The 23716-nt window shown below is 36.8% G+C and overlaps 1 protein-coding gene across 32 annotated transcripts in view; it reads right to left on the bottom strand.

Moving 5' to 3' along the window:
* Positions 1 to 1697: 1697 nt before the first annotated feature.
* DST (dystonin) overlaps positions 1698 to 23716 on the bottom strand; it is a 297979-nt gene continuing 275960 nt past the window's right edge. For 15 of the 32 annotated variants that reach the window (XM_085217868.1, XM_085217848.1, XM_085217849.1 and 12 more), the window contains 17 exons: positions 23214 to 23408; positions 21945 to 22073; positions 19292 to 19435; positions 18276 to 18464; positions 17336 to 17465; positions 16350 to 16513; positions 15884 to 16046; positions 14661 to 14815; positions 14433 to 14507; positions 13597 to 13614; positions 13106 to 13177; positions 10835 to 10952; positions 8674 to 8742; positions 7705 to 7898; positions 7163 to 7273; positions 4503 to 4626; positions 1698 to 2763 (listed from right to left, as the gene is read on the bottom strand). In XM_085217868.1, the coding sequence (XP_085073994.1) occupies positions 2498 to 2763; positions 4503 to 4626; positions 7163 to 7273; positions 7705 to 7898; positions 8674 to 8742; positions 10835 to 10952; positions 13106 to 13177; positions 13597 to 13614; positions 14433 to 14507; positions 14661 to 14815; positions 15884 to 16046; positions 16350 to 16513; positions 17336 to 17465; positions 18276 to 18464; positions 19292 to 19435; positions 21945 to 22073; positions 23214 to 23408 (2316 nt within the window). In that variant the 3' untranslated portion in view covers positions 1698 to 2497. Of the gene's footprint in view, positions 2764 to 4502; positions 4627 to 7162; positions 7274 to 7704; positions 7899 to 8673; positions 8743 to 10834; positions 10953 to 13105; positions 13178 to 13596; positions 13615 to 14432; positions 14508 to 14660; positions 14816 to 15883; positions 16047 to 16349; positions 16514 to 17314; positions 17466 to 18275; positions 18465 to 19291; positions 19436 to 21944; positions 22074 to 23213; positions 23409 to 23716 lie in introns of those variants that run through there. The other 17 variants (XM_085217869.1, XM_085217855.1, XM_085217856.1 and 14 more) reach the window with 9 other exon arrangements.

The following is a 23716-nucleotide window of genomic DNA, read 5'->3' as shown; positions in this document are numbered from 1 at the left end:
TTTTTGTGTCATAGAAATGCAGAAGGTTTAGTGCTTATTTTCTGAATTTTGTAAAATGTCTTCATTTTGGGAATTCTTAGTATCAATCTAAAACATTCAAACTTTTTTTTTTTTTTTTTGGAAGGTAATTATACATGGTATAAGATTTTGAGAAAAAATTTGGACTTTTAACAGGAGAATTCTCAATCTCTTTTAATCTACCATCAGACAGATTTCCAAAATGGAACGATTCTCAGAAACCCTTCAGTTAGCTTCTCCACTTTGCCGGTGCCAGCCTCCGCAGCTCTGCAGTAGCCCATAAGTTACAGAAACCAGGTTAGTCACTGGGTTCTTTAGACTACACTGGGTTTCTCAGAATCTGGACACAGCTTTAATATTTCTGTAAGGTCACAGTGTAGCAACATGCACATATAAGTAGCGTATTTCATTAAACGTTATGAATATGTGTAAAGCTAAGACCAGAGAATAAATTCAGGGTGCTTCAGGCATATACCAGCACTACTCCACGAAGACCCAAGCTCATGCAGTGACAGAATATCCCGAGTTGGAAAGCACCCATAAGGACCATTGAGTCCAGCTCCTGGATCCATACAGGACCACCCAAAATTCAAATACTACATCTGAGAGCATGGTTAAAATGCCTCTTGAACTGCAACAGGCTTGGGGCTGTGACCACTTTACTGAGTAGTTCAGCAAATGTGTGTGCTCCTTCCAGACCTGCTGCAGTAGGATGTGTCTCAGCACTGCTTGCTGTGCAATAGAGGCCACATGGCCTTTCACTAGGGCCTGCCCCAGGCTATGTATTTTTTTTTCCCCTAATTCCACCATCTGCTTTCTCATTCAGGATCTCATCCACTGCACTTTTCCTTTTTGCTCCCTGGTGGAATTTCCTGCCTGTTTTCCACGAACACTCGTAGCCTCTCTGCGCACGCTGGAGGAAATCCTGACACAAGAGGATTTTGATTGATTGAATCTTCTTTTGAGAATTATTTTTTCAGTTTCTCATGAACTGACTGGGGGATTCAACTCTGTATTTTCAGAAAGCTCTTGTTTCTAATGAGATCTAGTTAGCAAAGAGTGCAGATGTCACCATTACCCATAGGTAATCAGCTGAACTTTGTTGTTAATACACTAGGAGACCCATCATAAACCAGACTTCTAACATTCTTCTACTTAAAGCCATGGCATTCTCTTGTACATAAACAGATCTAAACTGTCTGAATTTTTAGTGTGTTTTTCTGATATTATCAAAGAGCGTTTCGAATCTCTAAGGATTCTGTCATTACTACAGCATCTACCCAGCTGTTGTACAGCACTCCTATCTCAAGCTCCATCCTTTTTCCATTAAAAATAAACTATTATTAATTCTCTCAAATGAATGAATAGCAAAAATATTTCACAGACAAAAAGAGTAACAGAATTACTCTTTATGCCTTTATACATGGTATATATGTCTCACAGTTTAACAGGGAGAAAATAATTATCAACACACAAGAATTGTATATAATTTCATATCATCTGATATGTGCAATTTAGTGTTTTATTAAACAAACAGCAGCTAACCCATATGTGAATGCTGTTAATTGGAAATTACATTAAAGTCTATGTTCCTATGGTAATTATCATTTGAAATAACACGTGCCCTAAAATGTAATGCAGAAATTGATCTTCCTGTGAAATAAGAAATACTGTAGAAATAAAGTTAAGGGACATGTTTATTTCAGAGCCTTCTGCAAGCAAAATTGCTTTGATACAAAATGAGTTCAATAATAATACAGTGCTACCATCCACTCAAGCAAAAGAAAACCTCACATTTACATGAATGCACTTTATATTGATATTCTTATAGAATAATAGTTCCGATATCCAGAATGTGTCTGGCCTCACCGAAAGCAATGGCACAGAAACGCTGCAAGGTATTGGAGTATCATATCACTGGCAAGTGCTTAACTGTGTGAGTTCTCTGAGAGATGCTGTATAAATAAGGGTACTGTGACTGTGGGTCTGTATTCCTCGGTAGCTTTGACACACATCCTTTAGTGTTTGTTTCATTAGCTCAAAATGCACAATTGTGTCTTTTGGCTTTTTAGTATTCTTTTTTTTCTTTTTTTAAAGAAAAATCTTGAGGTATCCTTTACTGTTAACTAATGACATAGTGATAGGTCTATTTTCTTCAGGCTCCAGAGATTTACTGTACATTCAGTACACTGTACATTTGGTAATTATTTTTTAGTGTACTTTCTACACATCACTGTGTACAACTGTTAGTTTACATTAAAACTCTTCCCCCCTCCTCACAGGATATGGCATAAACAAAAACAAATCTGACAAAAATTATACACATAAAATAAGAAGACAAATACACAAATAAGGCCATCTGCAGAATTAAAAATCCACCTCTTGCGATATTTCACAACAATTTCTACAGAATATTTTACATCTTACGAACTTAAATACTTAACGCAAAAGGAAAAAAAAACTGATGAAGCTAATCATATTATCTCTTCAAGGACCTGTCCAATTTGCTGGCTATCGGCCTTCTCTGGGGAGTTGGAATTTTAGAAGGCTTGGCTGATCCTGGCCGAGAACCTGCTCGGGGTGTCGGTCTGCTTGTAGCTGGAACAGTCTCTGACATATCTGAGCATACAGACTGGATTTCTGAAATATCAAAGTCAGACGCATCGCTGCCTCTGCGGCTACTCGACCTGCTGCCAGCCTTGCTTCCTGCTCGGCTCCCAGGTCTGCTTGGAGTTCTCCTGGTTTCTAGAAAAAAAAGGTACCCAGCAGCATTAGAGGTACAGATGCAAAAGGTGTGCAGGTCTTTGCTAAGTCTTTGGCAATCCCAAAAATTTCCCACTGCACAAAGTAAATTTCAAACTTCTGCCAGATAAGCTAGACAATAATCAAAGTTGCTCTTATTCTAACGCAACAGCATAAAGCAATGCCATATCTCTCACTAAAAAGAAGGGAAAATGCAATAGAATGCTAAGACATAGGAAATTTATCGTTAGCACATCCAGTTAAAGAAAATTATCCTGACAACTCTTCTTGACTTACAAGACATGTATTATCTATTGATTATGAACAGCTAGATCCTTTCTTTCTTAACCATTTTCTCAACTATGAGCTGGAACATTTAATTATCTGGCGTCTCCAAGAACTGAAGATTGATGAATCAACATAGGTTGATAGTGATAAGACAAGGAGGAATGGTTTCAAACTAAGACAGGGGAGGTTTAGGTTAGATATTAGAAGGAAGTTTTTTCACACAGAGGGTGGTGACACACTGGAACAGGTTGCCCAAGGAGGTTGTGGATGCCCCATCCCTGGAGGCATTCAAGGCAAGGCTGGATGTGGCTCTGGGCAGCCTGGTCTGGTGGTTGGTGACCTTGCACATAGCAGGGGGTTGAATCTAGATCATTGTGGTTCTTTTCAATCCAGGCCCTTCTATGATTCTATGAATACATAAATTGGACGTGCAGATGACAACCCCATTTTTCAGATGTGTACTTCTACCCCATTGCCTTTTTGTTTTCCAAATAAAAACCACAATATTGAAAGTTGCAAATAAACAAGGGAAGACTGTATGTTCTCCCAAAAAATAGACTTAGTAAATGAGCTCTCTGCAAGCCTTCTAAAGTGAAAGCTTGTCCAGACAATGTGCCATGAAGAAAAAAACCACAACAAAGAATCTTAAACAGAAAAACATTAATGTGGGTTTTCATAATTTTCCAATTACTTATTGAATCTTTTTTGATCTTGACAAATCTGATTCCCTCTAAGGGCAAAGAATAACAAGCTGAAGCTGAAATCTCAGCTGGCTCATTTTTCCATACCACCTCTAACTTAGAAGATATGGATTCTTTGAGCAGGATTTTCCAGTACTGATCAGTAAGCTCCACAGAGCTCAAGACATGCAGGAAATGTAGTAGAGCTATCTTCTGCTCTCAACACCCAGCCAACCCTGCTCTAAAGATCCTAGAAGAGCCCACCTTCATACTTTCTATTTTTATATACCGTTTCTAAAATCTCTAGGGGATGTTCCATTAATAAGGTCATCTGCAGCTGCTCCTTGCAGCTCTTCTTGCAATGAAAACAGACAAGTCATGATTAAATGACCCCTTTGCTCCATCACAGTTGAACATTACTTGGATACTGAAGTTATTTTCAAATGTGAAAGTGAAGTAAACTCTTTCTTCTTAAGCAAATGCTTCTTTCCTAACTCTTTAGGCAGAGATATTAGAGAAAGCATCGCCAAGAAATTCTGTCATGAATTTGCACATCTGGCACTGAACATAACATAACTGCTGTTCAACCATGTGAATGAAGGACCATTACCCTGATTATGTGCAACCTTGGCAATGATAATGTGGAAACAATAGGACAATTGCTTCTTCCCACTCTTCCAACTAACCTTCTTCACATCTCAAAGTTGACTCACAGGTATCCAGGTAGCCAAATAAAGCAAGGTGTACATCAAGCTCTTAAGTTAGGCAACTCACCCGCAAACTGAGCTCTGACTCTGGTAGCTGCTGTGGACAGAATGCCACTGTCTTCTCCAGAGTGGAAACCCTTCCCTGATAGATATCCTGGCAGTCTGAGTTTACTTCCTTGAATAGGTGTTCCCTATTGAAAAAAGAACAAACAAACAAACAAATATTTTCTATTTTTGCTACTGAAGATGTGGCCAAGTAGTAGATGATATATAGCTTGGAGTATGATTTTGGAATATGATAATCTTAGCAACATTCACTGTGAATCTGAAATACTGAAATTGAGTCAGTATGGACATTTTTAATGATGTGAAGCTTTGAACATTCCTTTAGTAGTTAGTTTTTGAAATAATCTAAAAGTAAATCAAGAAACAGTTTAATAGGCTACTTGACATTAAAATCTAAGCTGTGTGTACTTCAGTGCACATATAGAAAGAAAAATGCTACTTTCTTACCATTAGTCAAAAACATAGGATTAGTTGATGGTACACGACTTCAGTTAATGAAGTAGCAGAAAATTTATGTTTGTATAGCTTGACTTTCCACCATTCTAATTGTAGCTGTAGTGCATTTGTTTCAATTTCATAAATACCTGGTGGTATATATAAAACGTAACTGCCTAACTTCAAAATCTTTTGCCACAGTGCAGAAGAAAAATACACGATTAATTCAAGAAGTCCCTGCTGTCAATACATTGCCTGAAACATCTCTGCTCCATAGCTTTACTCTGCCTTTCTCATTTCTGAAATAAAACAAGCCTTGATTTATTATCGACCCCAAACAGGAAGATTTCTTTCGGTGCTACAAGAATGAAATCCCCATTTCTCAAATCCCAAAACACATGTAACATACTAGATAGGAGTTCTATGCAAATAAGAAGAAAACCACAGTATTCCCATTAATTTAGTCAACAGAAAAATATTAAGTAAGTATCCCAAAAGAAGAAATACTTCATTGATGAATATAGCCCGTTAAGTGGCCCAGACCCCAGGACCTGTGTTCCATGCCTTTGATCCATATAATGGTGGGGTAGAATTGGGTATTGAAAACCACAGTCCACAGAGTGAGCTGGGAGCTGCTGGAAGCTAAGCACTGAGCAGGGGCCCAGCAGGGGCTGCCTGACTGCAGCTTCTGGCCTTCTGCCAGCCAGGACCACTTCTGGCACAGCTGAAAGAAAGAGCATACTGATGCTACAGAGCAGACAATCTGCTTGATCTGACAGGGACGGTCACAATATTAACTCTCTTTAAAGCCAAGTATAAATAGTTAGCAGGCTAAGATTGTCCAGCTAGCCACACCCTAGAAACCTCTGCTCTACAGAGATTGCTTGGGATGATTAACAGAAAGGAAAATCTCTTCATCACCCTGATGAAGCTGCTGCACTTTGGTGAAGGCCTTGGGATAGAATAACCAGGACAAGAAGAAAAAGAGATCAAACTTGTTCTTCATTTTTGCTCTACACCCATTGCCAGTCTACACATACAAAACTGCTCTCTTGGGCAGAAAATGCAGCAGGATCTCTCAGAAATTCTCTACCCCCAACCCCAATCATTTCATTTATGATCTTAATCCATGATGTTTTACATAAAAAAAATTCAGTTAAACTACTGACAGTTGTAAGAGCAGGTGAGAAATACAGTGCCCCCATTTGAAATCAATGTGATTTGCTTTCACATCGTGCATATTTCTTGAATCTGTTAAGTACCATCAATTAATCTTACAATTATTTACCAGCTAAGAGATGAAAATACAATAGATTAGAAACAGACAACTGATTTTCTTTTGAGCTGTTGTTAATCATTCAAAGCAACAGTCTTGCCTTGTGTGCTTGAAGTGATGTATACATACATATGCTTGCAGCGTGCACAAAAAATGCACCCATTCGCACAAGAAGGAGGGAGTGAAAAGTTCTTTATGCATCTTTGAGCAAAGCCACACAGAGGTCATGTAAATTTAGCACTGGAAGGTATCAAATGAATAGCAATAGACATCAAAGTGCAGACTTGTGAAAAGCAGATACAAAAACAGTGATGGTAGTTTAAGCTTCTCCACACTGAGCTCTCTATCCAAACTAGGGCAAGAGCAACTCCTACAAGTAAAAAGTCAGTTTGCAGCTGGTCCAGCTGCAACCTTTTCACTGCCTGCAGTGACATTAGAGAAGACACTTTGGCTCCAAGCCCATTCAAATTTTTGGCCATTCAGCTCAATTACCAGCACAACCCTAATTGTTATACTGGCAGCTTTTATTTAAGTCATAGTCTGGAAAAAAGACCCAAGCTCATTTCCTGTCAGTCATCAAATAGCTATCTTATTAGAGCAATGACTGGTCATTCCCCCCTTGACTACACTTTCAGCTGTTGGGAAGATTTCTATATCACCATGAGTATTTTGTGCAATCTTGTTTATAGAGATTGATTATCTCTTTATTTAGTGGCTTTTCATAGGAGATAAAAATTAATTAATCTGAGTTTTCAGTTTTTGAAAAGTAACAAACAGAATATAAAAAGTCTTGGGAAAAAAAAAGGCAATAAGTTGCAAAGGCCTAAAATAAAGTCAACACATTAATATGGTGTCACAGCACTGAAGCACTGAAACTCTAGTGGTTGTTAGTGAAGTGAAAGTTTTAGTGAAGGAAGATGATTAGACTAGAATCTCTATCCTTACTGTACCTCTCCAGACGACCCTTGATAGTCTGAGGATTCTGCTGGCTTAGAAGGAGTTGATGTTTTGCTGTTTGTCAACCATGGTTTACCATAGTTGCGTGTTAAATGATGTGGTGTCTGTATGAAACAATGGTAAATCAAAATATGAAGGACAGTAGATGGAAAACAATGTCATCAAGAAGGCTTACACAAGGAGATCAAATCTCATAGTAAAAATAAAAACTAAATAGGAAGAGTTGATGACAAATGTTCTGAAACAGAGATGGCAGGGCTTATTTCTAATATGAATTGGAGAGCTTTTTTGCTCTTTCAGAGTTTATTCACAAATCATCGGTAACACGTTAAATACAAGGAAATCTTCTATTCCTGCATTGTAAACAAACAGTAGAGGAATTATGCTGAAAATACTTCTGATATCCTCACAGAATATGAAATAAAGTTGAGATGCTTCTTTCCTGTCACCTAGGGAAAGTTTCAATTTTGTTAAAGCAACAAAAAAACCTACATTCCGTTACTTATACTATGTTGTTTCGTATGTTTTTCCTTACCTTTGGTGTACTTGTAGCAATTGCTTGTGGTGGGGCAGCAGCCTGACTTGACAGAGAAGTAGACCTGTTGGGAGAAGCACCTCGTGAAGAGGGTCGTGATCTACGGCCTCTTGGTCTGAAAGCTGCCATGCTCTGACTGGCACCATCTGCCAAGATGAACTTCTCACGCAGCTCCACATTTGTCCTCCCTTTAGCTGCAGCAAAGAAGGGTGTTCATTTAGTGAGAGATGAAAACAGTCACCAAGCTGTTTACTGTCATTTTCGCCATGCCGATTCCAACACATTTTTACAAGAAATAAAATGCATTACTGTGTAATGCATTTATTTTGGACACGGGAGAATTATGTGCAGAACTTGCTTATTCTAATACTTTATGCCAGCAGGAATGAACCACTGTCAAAGGAAGTCAGCGTGATAATGGAATGCTCAACGTGCTAAATCACTGTTAATCAATCATCTACTAATACACAGACAGATCCTGACGAGCAGTTTTGCTAACTCCACAGCTACTCATTACAAATAATACTTGCTTGGATGTTCCAGGAGAAATTGTTAAGTAAAATTTATAGGAAAGCAGCAAATATATTTATTTAAAACTATGAGATCATGTAGTTTGGCAACATGCAATGATGAACACAAAATCCAAACTGTAATGAAGTAATTGGTGACTAAGCACTCACGCACACACACACACAGATATGAGAGAATGTTCCGCAAGAATAGATGCAAGAATGTTAGCATTTAGCTGTATCAGTGTGAATGACAATTGTTTTTGAAACACTCTTCAAGCATGTTAAAAAAAAAAAAAAAAGCTCATAAAGCACCAGCCATGTAGGAACACATTAAGCTAAATGTGACGGGTGAGGCATATTAAAAGTTAAACATATATATAAATATATATATATAAATGAGAAGGAAATGAAGAGAAAGGAGAAGAGAAGGAGAAGACAAAGAGAGGGATTTGCCAACCTATAGTAGGCTGAGTGGTAATTGAAGAGTTTGATTCCGAACGTAACATTTTACTCCCGTGATGATGAACTAGAAAAAATGACACAGGACATGGGTCACATTAAAGAAAATTGTTAGCAGGAGAAGAAATCAAGTATAGCAGCTGCATATGCAAGGGACTCGGAGCCAAAAGACAGGACTCAGAGCAAAAGCTGTTTTTAAGTGCTCTGAGGTGAGCTCTCAGCATTCTCCTAAGCAAAAGGAAAAAGTGCTTGGGAATACTCAACTGCAGTCCTAAGTAATACATGTGTAGTAAAGGTATTGATCTGCTGACATAAAGAAGTAATATAGGCTAAAACTTTTATGTTACTAGATCAAATATATTTTAATCTGTTTATGACAACAGTTCTCCGAAATGTAGTTTATTTACATGTAAGTGAAGCTCTTGGTAGAAATGCAGATTTGCTAGGCCAAGCGCTCAAAAAGCCAGAACCTGCACCACTAAGATCATAGTCTACTCTACATCACTGACTTTAGTCCAATCAGGATTATGCACCAATGGACACCTTCCAGCATCTGGATGATTTTACAGAGATCAGAGTCCTTTCTCACTATGTTGAGTTACACATCTGTGCATGTACATCCCATGAAAAAGGGGCAAAGCATAGTAGCAAGTACTATAGAGGTATGTAAATTACAAGGTTTGTTAAAGAAGAAGAGAAGGAAGGAACAGTGACTACAGTTCCAAATGTCTCTCTATCTGAAGATAGAGTAATAAGGAAATCATATATATTAACTAGATATTCATTATTGTCACTTTCAGCATCAACTCAACTAGGAATTACAACAGTGTGCCCATCAATAGGCGTGAGACAAATGTTTGGTATGTAGTAAGATGGTAAGCAAAAGATCTATTTTTCATACTGCTGAAAACCTCAGAGATATCATTAGAGGGTTATAATAGGTCTTTTGAAGTTTTATGGATACCTTTCAAGTCTGTGGACAGAAGTCTCCAGGCCAGAGCGGTACACGCTGTCAGCCCTTACAGGATTCTGTGGTAGCTTCTTTTCTGTTTTAGAATCCCTGTCTTAGCATGGCAAATGGTACAAAAACAAGCACCCTCTCAGGTTCTATGTTGATCTGTTTAGAAACCCCAGTGCCAAAGCAGAAGTTGCATCATACAGCTGGCTCTGGAATAAAGTCTACAGGACAGTCAATGTCTTTCTCTTCACTACTATGTCTCTCCCTTGAACTCATGCTATTATAGCATTGACTGTAATTTCAGAGAACTCCTGAGAGGTAAATTGGAATGAATTTAATTCTTCTACTTAAGAGGATAGAATGACCTAGTTATGCAACATTAGTTGTGTCTGAACACAATTAACACAATATTCTTTGGAATATTACTATTCTTACTATTCTTCAACTTCTATCTCTTCCACTAACTACGTTGTCAAACGACTCCCTTCCTGTCTCAGGAATGGTGCCAGAGCCTACCTACATTCCCACTACAGAAGTAGGCAAACTAAGATGTCACTAAGTCTCCAAGTACTGATAAAACAATCCATTTGATACAATGCCCTGGAGTGTATGGTGATAGAGCACTCCCTGCTTCCTCAGAACGCTAAGTTCTCCTGATCACAGCAACTTTTATTTGCTTTGTACAAGGCTCAGAGCTCTGCAAAGTGGTGCTGGGGAGAATGCCAATGAGAAGACAGAGCTACAAAGGCAGAGACTGAAAGTGTGGGTGCAGCCACTGGCAAGGGAAGTTTTTCTATTGTTGTTATTCTTTTTGATTCAATTGCCTTCTTTTGATTTACGGCCTTAACATTTCCCTCCTGCTGAGAAGGTTTAATTGGACATATCTTTTGCTATTTCTGCCAAGTCATACAAGCAGCTTACATGCTATAAACTCTAGCTGGGCTAGGTTCAATTCTTAACTACACCATTCTGGTGGACAAACTGCGCAGAAGACACCACAGTTATTCTGTACACACATGAGTGCAAGCGTAGAGGATCTTAACTATGGGATTTAAAGTTTACAGAAACAGATCATTATGAGACATTAAGTGAGATGCTGTTTACAGAACTGGCATTTCATACATTTCTATCTCAAGACAATGAATGATGCCTGTAACCAAACAATTATCTACTCGTCCATTTTAGCAATCTTGTTACGTACCCCTGCAAGGATCATTTTTCACTAAGAACTCATCAAGTGCCATCCAGCCACCTCCAACACGAACCATGACTGTACTTCTTAGGATACGAACAAGGCGTAGTTGTTGAGAGTCACCAAACTGCAAGAAAATCAAACAACAGTCTGAGGCTCTCAGTCATTCAGATACAGTTCAATGCTCATAGCTTAAAAATTAGACATTTTTAAAAAGTTTATTTTGATATTTGATTATTAGTAAATGCTAAAACTCATTATTTATGCAGATTATTAAAGCTGTTAAGATTTCAAATCAGATGCTGCTGAATTAATCCAAAGGAGATGGCAAGATGATAAGAAAGAATTTCAGATTTAATTTTATGTTTTTTTCTGAAATGTCTGATGTCAAACAGGAAGCAAAATTAGTAACACGCCATTTAATTGGTTACAGTCCGCATACATACAAATTAACAAACACCTATTTGCATTATCTTACACAAACTCTTGTCTGCAATAATCTGGTTGTTAATGATATCAGCTGAAAGGAAGGCAGTATTGCTTTTAATGATCAGTAAAAGGGCTAGAAATTCAATTTACTATGTGTGCTGCACTATTCCATCAACTGATTAATTAGAAGGATATTTTCAGGTTATAGTATCAACATTGCTCTTCGATAGCTAGGTATGTGCGAGGAAGAGAACATTAAAGAAGCAAGGTATCATCTTCAGCTATCATAACTATCTTTTATAAACACTTAGAAACTGTCACTCCTCTGTCTACACATTGAGGTTTTTCACAATTTGGAGATGTACAAAATGCCTATTTTACACTAACTCTTCTACTGTCCAGTTCTTCCTTAGGGCTGATGTCTAGGCCTAAGATATGCTTGTTCTTTAAGCCTGTATAACAAAATCTGCATGCAGTATCTCAGTTCAAACCTAGTTAAAAGAAAAAGCAGCCAAAATGTTGACCTCTCAATCTCATGAAAACTATCTAGGGGAATTCATCAGTTTTTTGTCTGTTTGTTTGTTTGTTTTTACCAATGTCACGAAAATATTTATTTTGACATCAGATCATCAGGCCAAGGGCTCTTACATGCTAACATGCAGAGCACCTACTGAAACCAATAATAGTCAACTACTTATTTTTGGTACAATCTCTGCTCTGATCCTGGGAGAAAGCTATCCATAGTTCAGCTGTACCTACTTGCTTCGGTAAGGGGACTGAAATGCTTTAATTGTAAAAGACACAAATATTCTCCCTACTAGTTTGGCTGTTTCATACTACTAAACTCAAAGAGAGAGAATATGTTTAAAGGAATATTACTTTTAGGAACCAAACAAAGCAAAGTTTGCTGCTTAATTTGATAGCAGAAAAGAATTTGTTATAAATAAGGACATTCAAATCATTATTACCTGTAAGGGCTTTTTAATCCTTCATTCAATAAATGTGATACAAAAAAATTGTTTATAAATGTAGATCAAAGTTTAAAATGGTATCCAAATTGATGCTGCTTATTTGTACTAGCTTATTTCTAAAAGAAGTATTTTCAGGTGGTTCTAAAGATTCTCTTTCTTCTTTTCTCTACCTTTTCCCCCGTTTTCAGCTTACTTCTTCATTTAGACCCCATCAACCACTCTACTAAGGGACAGATACCATTTCCTTCAGTAACTGCCTTAGCTGTAGTTAATTCAGACACTGGGATTTCTGGAGAATAACAGAGGTGCCTCTCAAGGCATTTTTCCCAATGGTGACTCAGTCAACTTCCTTATCAAAACAGCCTAGACACCAACTTTCCTTTAATATTTAGAGATGTTCCCAATAACTGAAAATCAGAGTTAAAAAACACAGAGATAAAAACTGCAAGGAATTAAAGTATTATTGTCTCTATAAGAACATGTATAAGACCCTTATGACAACAGCTACCTTTTGCCTAAGCTATTTCCATTCTCACCAGGCAATCATGATCTAACAATTTAAGAAAAATTATATCAGTATGTGCCACAGGAGTAGCACTAATTAGTGCCACTGTACAGCACCAATGCAAGCTGACTCACTGATTAGCCAGCTGACAAAGATCCAATACACTACAGACTTCTCATAGCTCTTCAAAAACACACACAAAAAAAGGAACAGTCTAAGCTGAAGCAGCAAGCTTTTTTAGCCAATGTCCAAAATATGTATTGAATAATTCACTCTGTTAGTTCACAGCATCAATTAGGTCCAACCATCAATTAGGTTCTTAATCAGTCTGCTTGATTGCACAGGGGTTTTATTAAAAATGAGAATATTTTTCACCTTGAGTTGCAATAAATAAATGATATCATCATTGGATTCATGGTTACTGTGATTGGTCTTTAGTCTGATATCCTAAAAAACAAAATATAGACTTTTGAATCACTCCACTATAAATCTGATAACTGATAAAATAATGTTATTCTAAACTTGAAATTTAAAAGCTTAAGATTTTTAATGCATAAATTCCTGCTGACCATTATTGGTTCCTTTAAAAGTAATTTCCTAATTGAGGAAGATGGTCAGGAAAAGCAGGTGGGGAGGTTGAAGGGAAGAAATCCTGAGACAAGGAACGCTCCATAGCATTTTAAAGAAGCACCACAGCTGACCAGCAATGAAGCTGAAGATGAAAGGATGGTAAGATGGACCATTGCAAAGCTTAAACCACTATGTGTTAGAGGAAGAAAATAAGTAAATAAATAAATAAATAAATAAATAAATAAATAAATAAATAAATGAAGGATAACTTCATAACACATTCCACTGGTTTATACCTGATTTCCCAGGAAGAACTGATAAGAAATGAAAAATGGAAGAAAGACACGATTAGTTTACAGAAAATTCTCTACATGGCTCTAGAACACATGCAAACTAACACATTAGACATTCTAAATAAAGTATCTAGTTCAGAGATGAACAGGAAGCTAGCTACCCGAAGACTGAACACTGAAGAACATTCAAAGCCTTTCTTTCCTTCCCACTGCTGTTTCTGTGATGTTTTAAAATCATCAGCAAGCACTTAGTAACTCTTAGCCAAACACTGCATCTGAAATTGTTCTAGCTATTGAATCTACAGGTGGCAGAGCTTTCTCTACTTGATTGAAAATTGTTTAGCAGTTATCTAACATATTTCTTGTACTTCTTCAGAAGAAAAAGTATGCTCTGTAAAATGATAAGTGATCAAACCCACTTTTGTCAAAGATTTTTGAAGTGCAACACAATACTACAGGAAAGTATTTGTCATTGTTTCTATCATACTAATAGAAAACCAGCTACAGTCTAAACACTTTGGGTATCCAGATAAAAAAGACTGCATCTTAAGGAGACGTTGTATGCATGCATGTATCTATGCAGTCAGCTTTTAAAAATTCCCAATACACTGAAAATAGTTTCTGTAGTTTCAACGAAAAATACACAGGGGCATTTTCTATATTTTTAGCCTGTATGTTCTAAAGAAAAAAAACATATAAAACTGAGATGAGTTTACAATAAGAACATAAGTAATAGTTATAAATTTCCTGTAAATTACTACTGCCTATATCCTTGCAGAACCATGTCACAGGAAGCATCTTTAAGTTCAAAGAACTAAGAAGGTCCTTAGGAGACTTACCCTGTACTTGTTATCCCCAATCTGTTCCACTTGAAACCGTTTTGCACATTTGCATTTAGCTACTTGTCTTGTAACCTGCAAAAGAATGCCACTGTATGATTACTGCTAATACCACCCTTTTGTAGATTAATATTACTGCTAAACTTTAAATTATATAGGATGGAAAATAAAATTGAAAAATGTGATGCTAGCAGAGTAGGCTTTTATCAAATAAAATGGAGAATGTACCTCATCTTCAATTTTGTCAGCATCTGTGAGAGGCTTGTAAGCATCCTTGTTTGGATGAAGAGCTGCTACAAACTCATAATAATCAATATATCCATCACCATCTCTATCAAAAATGTCTGCAACAGCACTCATTTCAAGTCGGCTTGTTGGGAATTCTGTAAGACAAGAACGACAGAAGCTAAGTTGGTTGTTCAATGTCATGAATATTGACAAAGCCATGAATGGCTTTATCACAAACCTTAAATCATTTTCAGGCACTAGGTGATGCTCATAAAAAAAGTCCAGTGACTTTCAAAAAAGTACAGAAATCATTTTGAAAAAAAGACAGGATTGCCAATGTTACCTTGGTAAAATGAATATGACAGTGATACTAAGGCATGTTTTGAATAGAGAAACAGAAAGCAGTGCACAGATTAAACTGTGCACGTTAACATGTTGATCTTCAAAGTGCACAAAATACCACAGATTAACAAGACAAACTGACAGCAAGGAAAGGTCAAGCAAGAATTTCAATGCTAATTAAATTTGTAATGCAAGGCCTTCCCACTTCAGAAACATGCATGGTGTGTTGTGAAATCCTTCTTTGGAACGAGTTCACTACAGCAGATTATCAACTCATACAGAGATTTTCCATGAAATAGTCAAAGAAAAAATCAGGACGGTGAAAAAGAATGAAATAATGAGTATTTAGCAGTAGCAAGTTGGTATCAACTGAGTTAAACGAGTAGGCAATTTAACAGCTTGGTAGTAACAGATTTTTTTTTTTCCCAGCAACTTCTGTCATCTGAAACTATTCCACGCTGGCAAATGCTTTAATAAAAACATCAAAATCACATGAACTGTTTTTGAAAATTATCTGTAAGTTTTATAAAGTATGTTTTACTATTATGAATAATCTATGAAAAGTGATTAAACGTCAAAATACCTAGGGAACTGTGGAAATGATATTCATAGTCTAGTAAACTACTAATTAACCAGTAGTATAAATGTGTCATTTGTAGTCTGATCCACATGGGTAAAGAGTTCCTAAAAACAAAAACAGTTTCTAGAATCTAGAAATATTTAAAGTAAAATAATTATAACTGAAGTTAATCATAATTAGTAACTTACTTCAAGAAGAAAATCTGACCTTCTGACACAATCAACCAGTAGTTAGTCTTAGACAGTATGACTTAATGAGATGCTTCTTCCAAGTTCATTGCTAAATTAATTTCAAAACTTACTTGAAGAAAGGATTCCGTCAATAAACTCCTGCCTTGTTATTTTTCCATCCTGATCTTTATCAATCCTCCTGAAGAAGTCCATTACACGAGACTTCTTATGGTTCATCCATCGCATATATTTTTTCCTCCAAATATCAAAATCAAAGTTGGCAAATTCTCTCAGCTTAATCAAGAAGAACAGAGAAAGAATATTTTCCAGTTGAAATCAATAGATTCAGAAAATCAAGAAGAGATATCATCTGCATTCTTTTAAATAGTTTGTTCTTTAAAATGTTAACTCAGATCCTCAAGAATCTTTTATCTCCTCACATTTGAAATGAAAATGACTACCTTCAAAGCACATGGTGATGTTTTCAGTTAGCTGTATCATACAACAAACACAGAATGTTTATAGCATAGCCAATTTAACCGCGGTTAAAGAAAATTATGCAACGAATATATGTATTCTGTGCAGTCCATTGCTGACCTCTTCAAGTCTGTCCAAGGCATCATTGAGTTTTCTTCTTCTTTCCAAGGCCAGAAGCCAGACTTGCTGCCATTTGCTGACTAAAAGGTTGACCCGTGGATTCTTGGTTTCAATTTGTGCCTGGGCTGCTGATGGATATAAGCCTGGTGTGGGAGAACGCTTTCCTGTTAAAACACAATAAAATGCGTAAATCTTACCCAGTTCAAACAAAACAAACATACACACAAAGGGTACTTAACCTTCCTAAGACCACTCCTTGTCACAAATAATGAGCTCAAATCCTGATATGATTCCAACTAATGAGATTTTCATTTGTTTTATTTTTTAGCATTGCTGGGGAAGGACCACATGGTGGTTTAAGTACTCAACTCTTCTCTAGCCCAAAGCAGCCAGCAGCGGCTGCACTAGTGAAACTTCACAGATTACATCAAATCTTTGCAAGTCTCTGATAGAGAATTAAGAAATAATCAATTTGATTTTTTAAGCAGGTTCCATACAGCAACCATACACTCGGTAAATACATCTAAAATACAATACACAATTTCCTCACTTAAGATTCACTTTCCATTCAACTTTACTTTTAAGATTTCTAATTGGATCCATATTGTTTTTTGGACCTCAAGAGCAACATTTTGTCTCAACATCTTCATTTAAAAGAAGTTGTTTGCACTTTCAAATAATTATAGGTTGGCAAAAACACTGTGAGCACCCTCTTGGCAGTTTAGTAGCACAGGAAAGTCTGTAAACTATAAAAGTAAATATTCAAGAAGTGTGGGTCAAAATTTAAAAACAGATGTCTGTTACAGGAAGTTACCTCATAATGAAAAATACAGGAGATTTAGACAAATCACTCAAGAGAGAATTTCACCCTGTTTCACTAGACTGTTCTGCTGTTAATCAAACTTACTAGGTTATTAGTAATCAGTTTTCTTCATAGACAGAGCAATGGTGTGTGTATGACCTACCCAAAACACTTCATTACTTACTTCCTGCTCTCCCCTTATCAAGAACAGGAATATGAGATTGTACAGGAGTGGGTTCAAGTGCCTTCCTTTTATAGGTCTTTGTTACTTTATCCACATCAGGTTGTTTTCTGGTCATTTCCTCCATGAATGTCTGCAATCAGGTAGAGGTGTTTTTAATTAATACACAAAAGTGACATTAAGAATGTAAGACTCATACAATAGCAAAACATGCCAAAGTTACAAGACCAGCACAAAAAGACTATAATAATGCCAATCTCACAGAACAGACAAAGATAAAATAGAGGCATCTATATGTATAAAAAAACAAAACAAACAAAAAAAAACAAATAAACCCCCACAAAAAAGAAGTATAAGCTTTTAGGAAGCTTTTACTTCTAAACTATACAATGGCCCAGCTCTTAAAGAAAGTCTAAATCTAAAAACAGTTTATGAAACTCCTTTACGCCTTAGGTGTGTATGGTGAGGAGGTATACCATCAGACTTTTGACTCAGGTGTTCTTTACTGTCCAGAGAACATCTCAGAAATGACACAGTGCTGATGTGTAAGCTGAGGTAAGCTTACTAGCTTACTACCACACCTATAGCTCCCTCTGGCTCTTCGCAAACATTTTTTAGATATCCATCAGTAAAGCCAGACAACAACACTAATACTATCACCTATTTTATGTTGTTATTATCACCCTTATTTCTAGGAGGAGTTGTAAGTATGCTTCTGGAACAGTATAGGACTAAATTTTTGATTGTTTTTTTTTTTTTCATAACTATGTTGAATAAACTGAAGGCATACTGTATACACAGTAAAGGCTCAATCAACCATCTGAAAAATGATTCAGTGATTAAGAGAAAATAGCTAAAGGACTGACACTTGATTATAAAGCTTAGCTGAGATGTGAGCATCTGTTTGAACATGTAGGACATACATGACTCTAGCATGCCTTACCTGATGTTCAGCTATAAGTGCTTTAACTTCCTCAATCTCCTGGGGGATAACCTCCTTATCTTTTTCAGTAAGTGTAGTCTCCGCCCACTGCAACCAGGATAGCAAGGCTTCCAGCAATTCCTGGTTAGCAATAAGTCCAGCCAGAGCTCCAGCCAGTCTCTGTTGATGTTGTTTGGCCCAAGCTAATACCTTAATAAAAGAAACAACACATCAATATATGCAAATGTGAAATTCTTCAAGACATATTTAGAATTGTCCTGCTAACTGTAAACAGCTTCTGCCCAGCCCTATTTATACTGAATATCAAAGGTGCAAGATGTAGTGGCCAAGGACTAACTGTGCTGGGCACTAACTGGAAATTCCAGTTCAACCACATTTTTTCACAGACACTCAGGATTACATACTATTAAATGCAGAAAACAGCACAGTTGAGCAACAGACTAAGAACCCGATCAGACCATACATCTAAGTTGGTAAATCATATAGGATTTGGGGTCTGTCTTTTTTCCTGGACACTCCTGAAGCCATAACTTGCTAACACTAGTATTTGTTTTTCTTTTAAACTTCATATACACACAAAAAATACTTCAGCAACTGAAACTCAGTTGTAGTCACTTCACTAATTTATAAACCTCCTAGATTAATTACATGTTGCACTTAAATCCTTTGTAATGCAATTAGAAAATACTTCAAGTTTGTCTTGTAGTTTTTTCTACGTTTTACGTTTCTCTCCCTAGAAAATACTAGCTTTCCTAACATGGGAGATGTCAGGCACTATTTCCTTTAATACACACAAACAAAGAAGCCTGACCATCTGCTTTAGTTCTCAAAGTCCTGGAAGTTTTAAAATAAAACCTAGGGAAGCATGGCATTCACATTCATCACTGTGGATATTTTAAATGTTTAGTTCTTAACAGCTGGAACATTTTCTTTCAGTACAACTACCATGTTAGTTGTTATCTGTGTTCCAATCAAAGATGAACTGTTATAAAGAATATGGCTTGAGATATACTGACCTCTTCAAACCTTGCTCTGATAATTGTTATCCAATGCTTAATGGTGGTGATGGAGTCTGGATGGCAGATAGCCAGGATAGCTTCTCCCATACCCGTTGCTTTATTCAGTTCTCCTTTCTTCTCTTCCAGTTTCTTCATGAACTCCTAAATCAGAAATAACAATTTCAACTAGATGTTGGCAAAAGTTGAAAGAGAAATCTGAATAATTTCTGCATGACCTAGAATGTCACAAGCCTCTGGATCAATCAAAGTCTAAACAGATTCAACTGGCTAGAGGAAAAAAAAAAAAAAAAAAGTGGGGGGAAGCAAGTTTTGTTTGTCTGAAAATAGTTAAGAATCTTTCAAAAACTCCTCCACATAAAGTACTATATGAAGCTTTAAAATCTTTACTCTAGCGTGTGGCTTCCATATAACCCACCATGCTGTAAGTACTGGAAATTCACATGCCCTTATTCAAAAGGAAAGAAAATAATGCCATTTTAGCAGTGTTGTAGATCAGTCATGCAACGGTTAGATTCATTTACTGGCAACATTTCAGAAGATTTCGTTTGCCTGTCAGTTACAGTAATTCTTCATAATAAATTATCAGGCTGCTAACAGAGGTTGGAGATGTCCAACTATAATTACATGCTCAGACAAGACGACAGAGGGCTTCAGGAGCAGCTATACTAAACCAGCACAAACATGAAACATCAGCAGCAGAGGGGGAGACACAGAGAGAACAGAAGCAGAGACTGCTAATTAAGCAGCTGTTTTTAGAGGTTCTGCCATGTGGGAAAAGTCTTCTAAAACCAAAAGGATGTTTACAGCTTTGAGCATCTAACTTCATCGCCACTGACATTCCTAGGGAGTCTGGCAGAAGAAAGGGTGGCAAGACTGGAACTGAACTGAGAGTGGAAAGCCAGAAACCTAAACTTTTTCTATTTGTTCAATATTTCTTTCTTTCTTTTTTTTTTTTTTAATTACTTCATTGGTTTTACAATTTTGCCTATTTTTTTCTGTCTATATATGTTTACACCTTGTGTGAATTGGTATGTCTCTGTGAGATGGAAACTGTCAATGTCTCCCAGTGCACAGTGGAATTGGGCTTTTTTGTTGTTGTTGTTGTTTTTTAAATACTTTATGATCTCTAATTGAGCTACAAAACTGAACCATGCCTCTGAAAATTTAACTCTTCTTCCCTCCCTCCACTAAGGGTTATCTTAGATTCCAAAAATTAAAGATCAGCCAAGTCAAATCTTAGACAATTCAGTGTCACTAGAATATTGTAAAAACAGGTTCTTCAACTCATAATTGCATTATCCTGTGCCTCCACAAATTAAATATGAACATATTATGAAACAGAAGTAAAAAAAAAAAAAAAAAAAAAAAAAAAAAGACTATTGTACCTTGTTCTAAATGCCTGGAATGGGTAGGCTGTGTATATACTGAGATTCATTACTAATTAATTTTAACTACAGTTTAATGACAGAGTTTAAGATTTAGTCATGGCAGCAGTCCCCTCATAAGACCCTGCCAGTTCCTGTAGTATTACAGCTCAAAATGGTTGAGGTGGGCTACAGTGGCCAAGGTGAGCTGCAGTGACAGATCATAGTGAAAGAAACAAGAGCCAGGAGGAAAACAAGCAACAACAATGCTTGTTTCCATTGCCCAGCTTTTGATCTCATGATCTAGATGTCTGTATTTCTAGTATTTGGCCTTTAAAAATAAAACGGTGGCGGTAGAATATGTTCTAAAGTCTATTCAACAATTTTAAGCATGATTTAGCAAATTTAAATATCTAACACCAAGGTTGTGTTGTTCTAGTGAATATTGTGTGCTACTATTCCCACATTCAATTCCTCTCTTTTAACTGCAAACTTTGTTGCAACTTTCTTCAGAGTGAAGAATACCATAACAACATTGGCAATTTTATTTTTACATTACATTCTTTATATTACTGTCACTGCACTTATAAGAAGTTTTGCATGGGCTTGTACGTAGACTCCTTCTTGTAGAGGGAAAATAGGAGCTTAAAAATTTTTAATTAGACTCTTGACCTAGCTCTTGCTCCATTTCACTACCGCAAAATCAGTTTGTAATCTAGTATTTACGATACCTAAGGCATTGCAGCATTTCAGTACCTAATGTGCATGAAACTCGAGGCATGCTGTTCCACCATGACAGAAAGTTAATGCATGACAACATCATTCCTCTGACATTTACAAATGACCTTGAAAGTATATGGTGGTTAGCTCAGTGATGCTAAGACAACACACTTTTGTTATTTTAACTGCCTGTGTAATAACTGTCAGATATTTTCCCAGCATATATTAATCTGTCTTTAAATGTTTACAGCAACTTTCTACTTGCCCACTCTTTTCTTAATAAGCCAAAATGACTCAAACAACAACTTAGAGTAAGTATGGTTACAAAATTGTCAAATTCATTAAATGTCTAACTTTGACATAGAAACAGTCGCAAAAACAAATCCTGGATGCTGAATAGAATCATAGAATAACCCAAGTTGGAAGGGATGATAATGATCCTCAAGTCCAACTCCTGGCTCCACACAGAATATGATTACATGAGATAGACATCGCCTCTTTTCCTCTATTTTTCCTTCTAACAGATGTCTTAGCACAAAGAGGACCCTCTTCACTTTCTTGCTTACCCTGTGCTGATCTATCAGCGTACGCAAGGCCTCTTCATCATCTGGTAGGACGCCGTGGAAACGAAGAGCCTGCTCTGCCTCTGCCAGCCACTCCAAAAGGACATGAACAACAGAGTGGAATTCCTCTGCCTGTTACAATACAAAAAGTCACGGGCACTGATGAGGGGACCTGACAGACAGACTGCAGCTTACACAAGCGGACTGAGCTCAGATTTGAAGCCATTAATCACGCAGCAGTCCTGGCACATTAACTTTCCATTAAAAAGTCAATGATATACAGTATTACATTTTCATAACCGTAAAAATATCTCAAGCTTCCCCAAAAAATATAGAAAGCCTAAAAGCCCAGTCATGCTTTTAGCCATCTGATTTATAATGTATTTCAGCTTAGTTGAGAATGTCATGCCTTTATGCTGACAAATTACACAGGAGGTGCTCTTGTGGACCAGCTGGAGAAATGAGAACTGTATTTTCTGCATTGCCTACATCACTGGTTAAGCAAAACTGACCTTTCCATGATTGGAAAAAAAAAGAAAGTTCCACCTTTAGGCACAGTCATATTCAGACACATTTAGTGTTGAAGTAAATCAGAATTTTTCCTACTGAGAGACCAAAGAGCTGGATGAACACAGCACCCTGGGAATAGCAGGACAGAAATTTTATAGGCAGTGGATATACTGCTATTGCTAGAGCTCCAATCAAGCATCAGCCTGAAATGGTATGCCTTCACAGAGCTGTTCACTGTATCTCAGTTTTACAATCAGTACCTATTAATTTGGGACTGGTACTAGCCAATACTGACATAGTCTCTTGTAGTTCCTGAGTGTATTCATCACAACTCAATTTCTTTCTGTAATTCTGTCAATGTAAAAATAGTTCTAGTACACAAATTTACTTCTTTTTAATAAGGCACAAAGAGTGTAAATATGATTACAATCTTTAGCTTCCTGAAATGGGAGTGAGTACAGTTCCTAACCACTCTTCATGCTCATCTGTAACTTCAGTGATTTCCTTAGACAGTAATGTTTTTGAAACATTTGATTTGTATTTGTAGTATAGTAAAAATGCTAAGAGGTACCCTTTATATATTGTGGTAAAGGGACAAAGAAAAGGTAAACTGCATGAACAAGAAAACTAATATTTTCAACCAAAATTAAATTAAATTTAATGAGATGAAGTGAAAATAAAATTAAATTTCTGTCAACTAGACTATATGGTATGTCCTCTATTTCTCACATAGGACATATGGCATCAGTATCAGTCTTTTACCTGTCGGAGAGCCTGTTCAAGTCGTGTTTGCTTGGATACTGACAGGGCACAAACTGTCTCCCAGCGAGTGCTCAGCTCCTGCATCTGTACTTTGACCCAGGATGAGTCATCACGACTGCCCTCTATAAGTTCTCTGGCAGAACGCTTCAGAGCCTGAACACTGCTTGTTCTTTTTCCCAGCTCCTTCTGGAAAACCTAGGTACCACCAAATATGTTCAAAATGTTTAATTCATTAAGGCATAATAATACAAACAATAACTGAAAAACAACTGGTTATAAAAAGAAATAAAAATATGAATTTAGTTCAGTACAGGATAACTGAAAATGATGCAAAAACCACACACACAAGTTCTGCTCATTAGATTTCACATGAAGATATTTACACTCCACTCTATCCTAACAAGACTGGAATATAGTAGGAGAATGTCAGGCAGATCCTGAGAAAACCCCCTGTCCTGATGTAATGCATAGGAAATGCAGCAAACTTACCACACTGGCTTTAA

Source organism: Meleagris gallopavo, chromosome 2 (assembly GCF_905368555.1).
Source record: "Meleagris gallopavo chromosome 2, MGAL_WU_HG_1.1, whole genome shotgun sequence".
NCBI classification, from domain to species: Eukaryota; Metazoa; Chordata; class Aves; order Galliformes; family Phasianidae; genus Meleagris; species Meleagris gallopavo.
The sequence above is the reverse complement of the archived record's forward strand: the minus strand, read 5'-3'. Positions and strand labels throughout refer to the sequence as shown.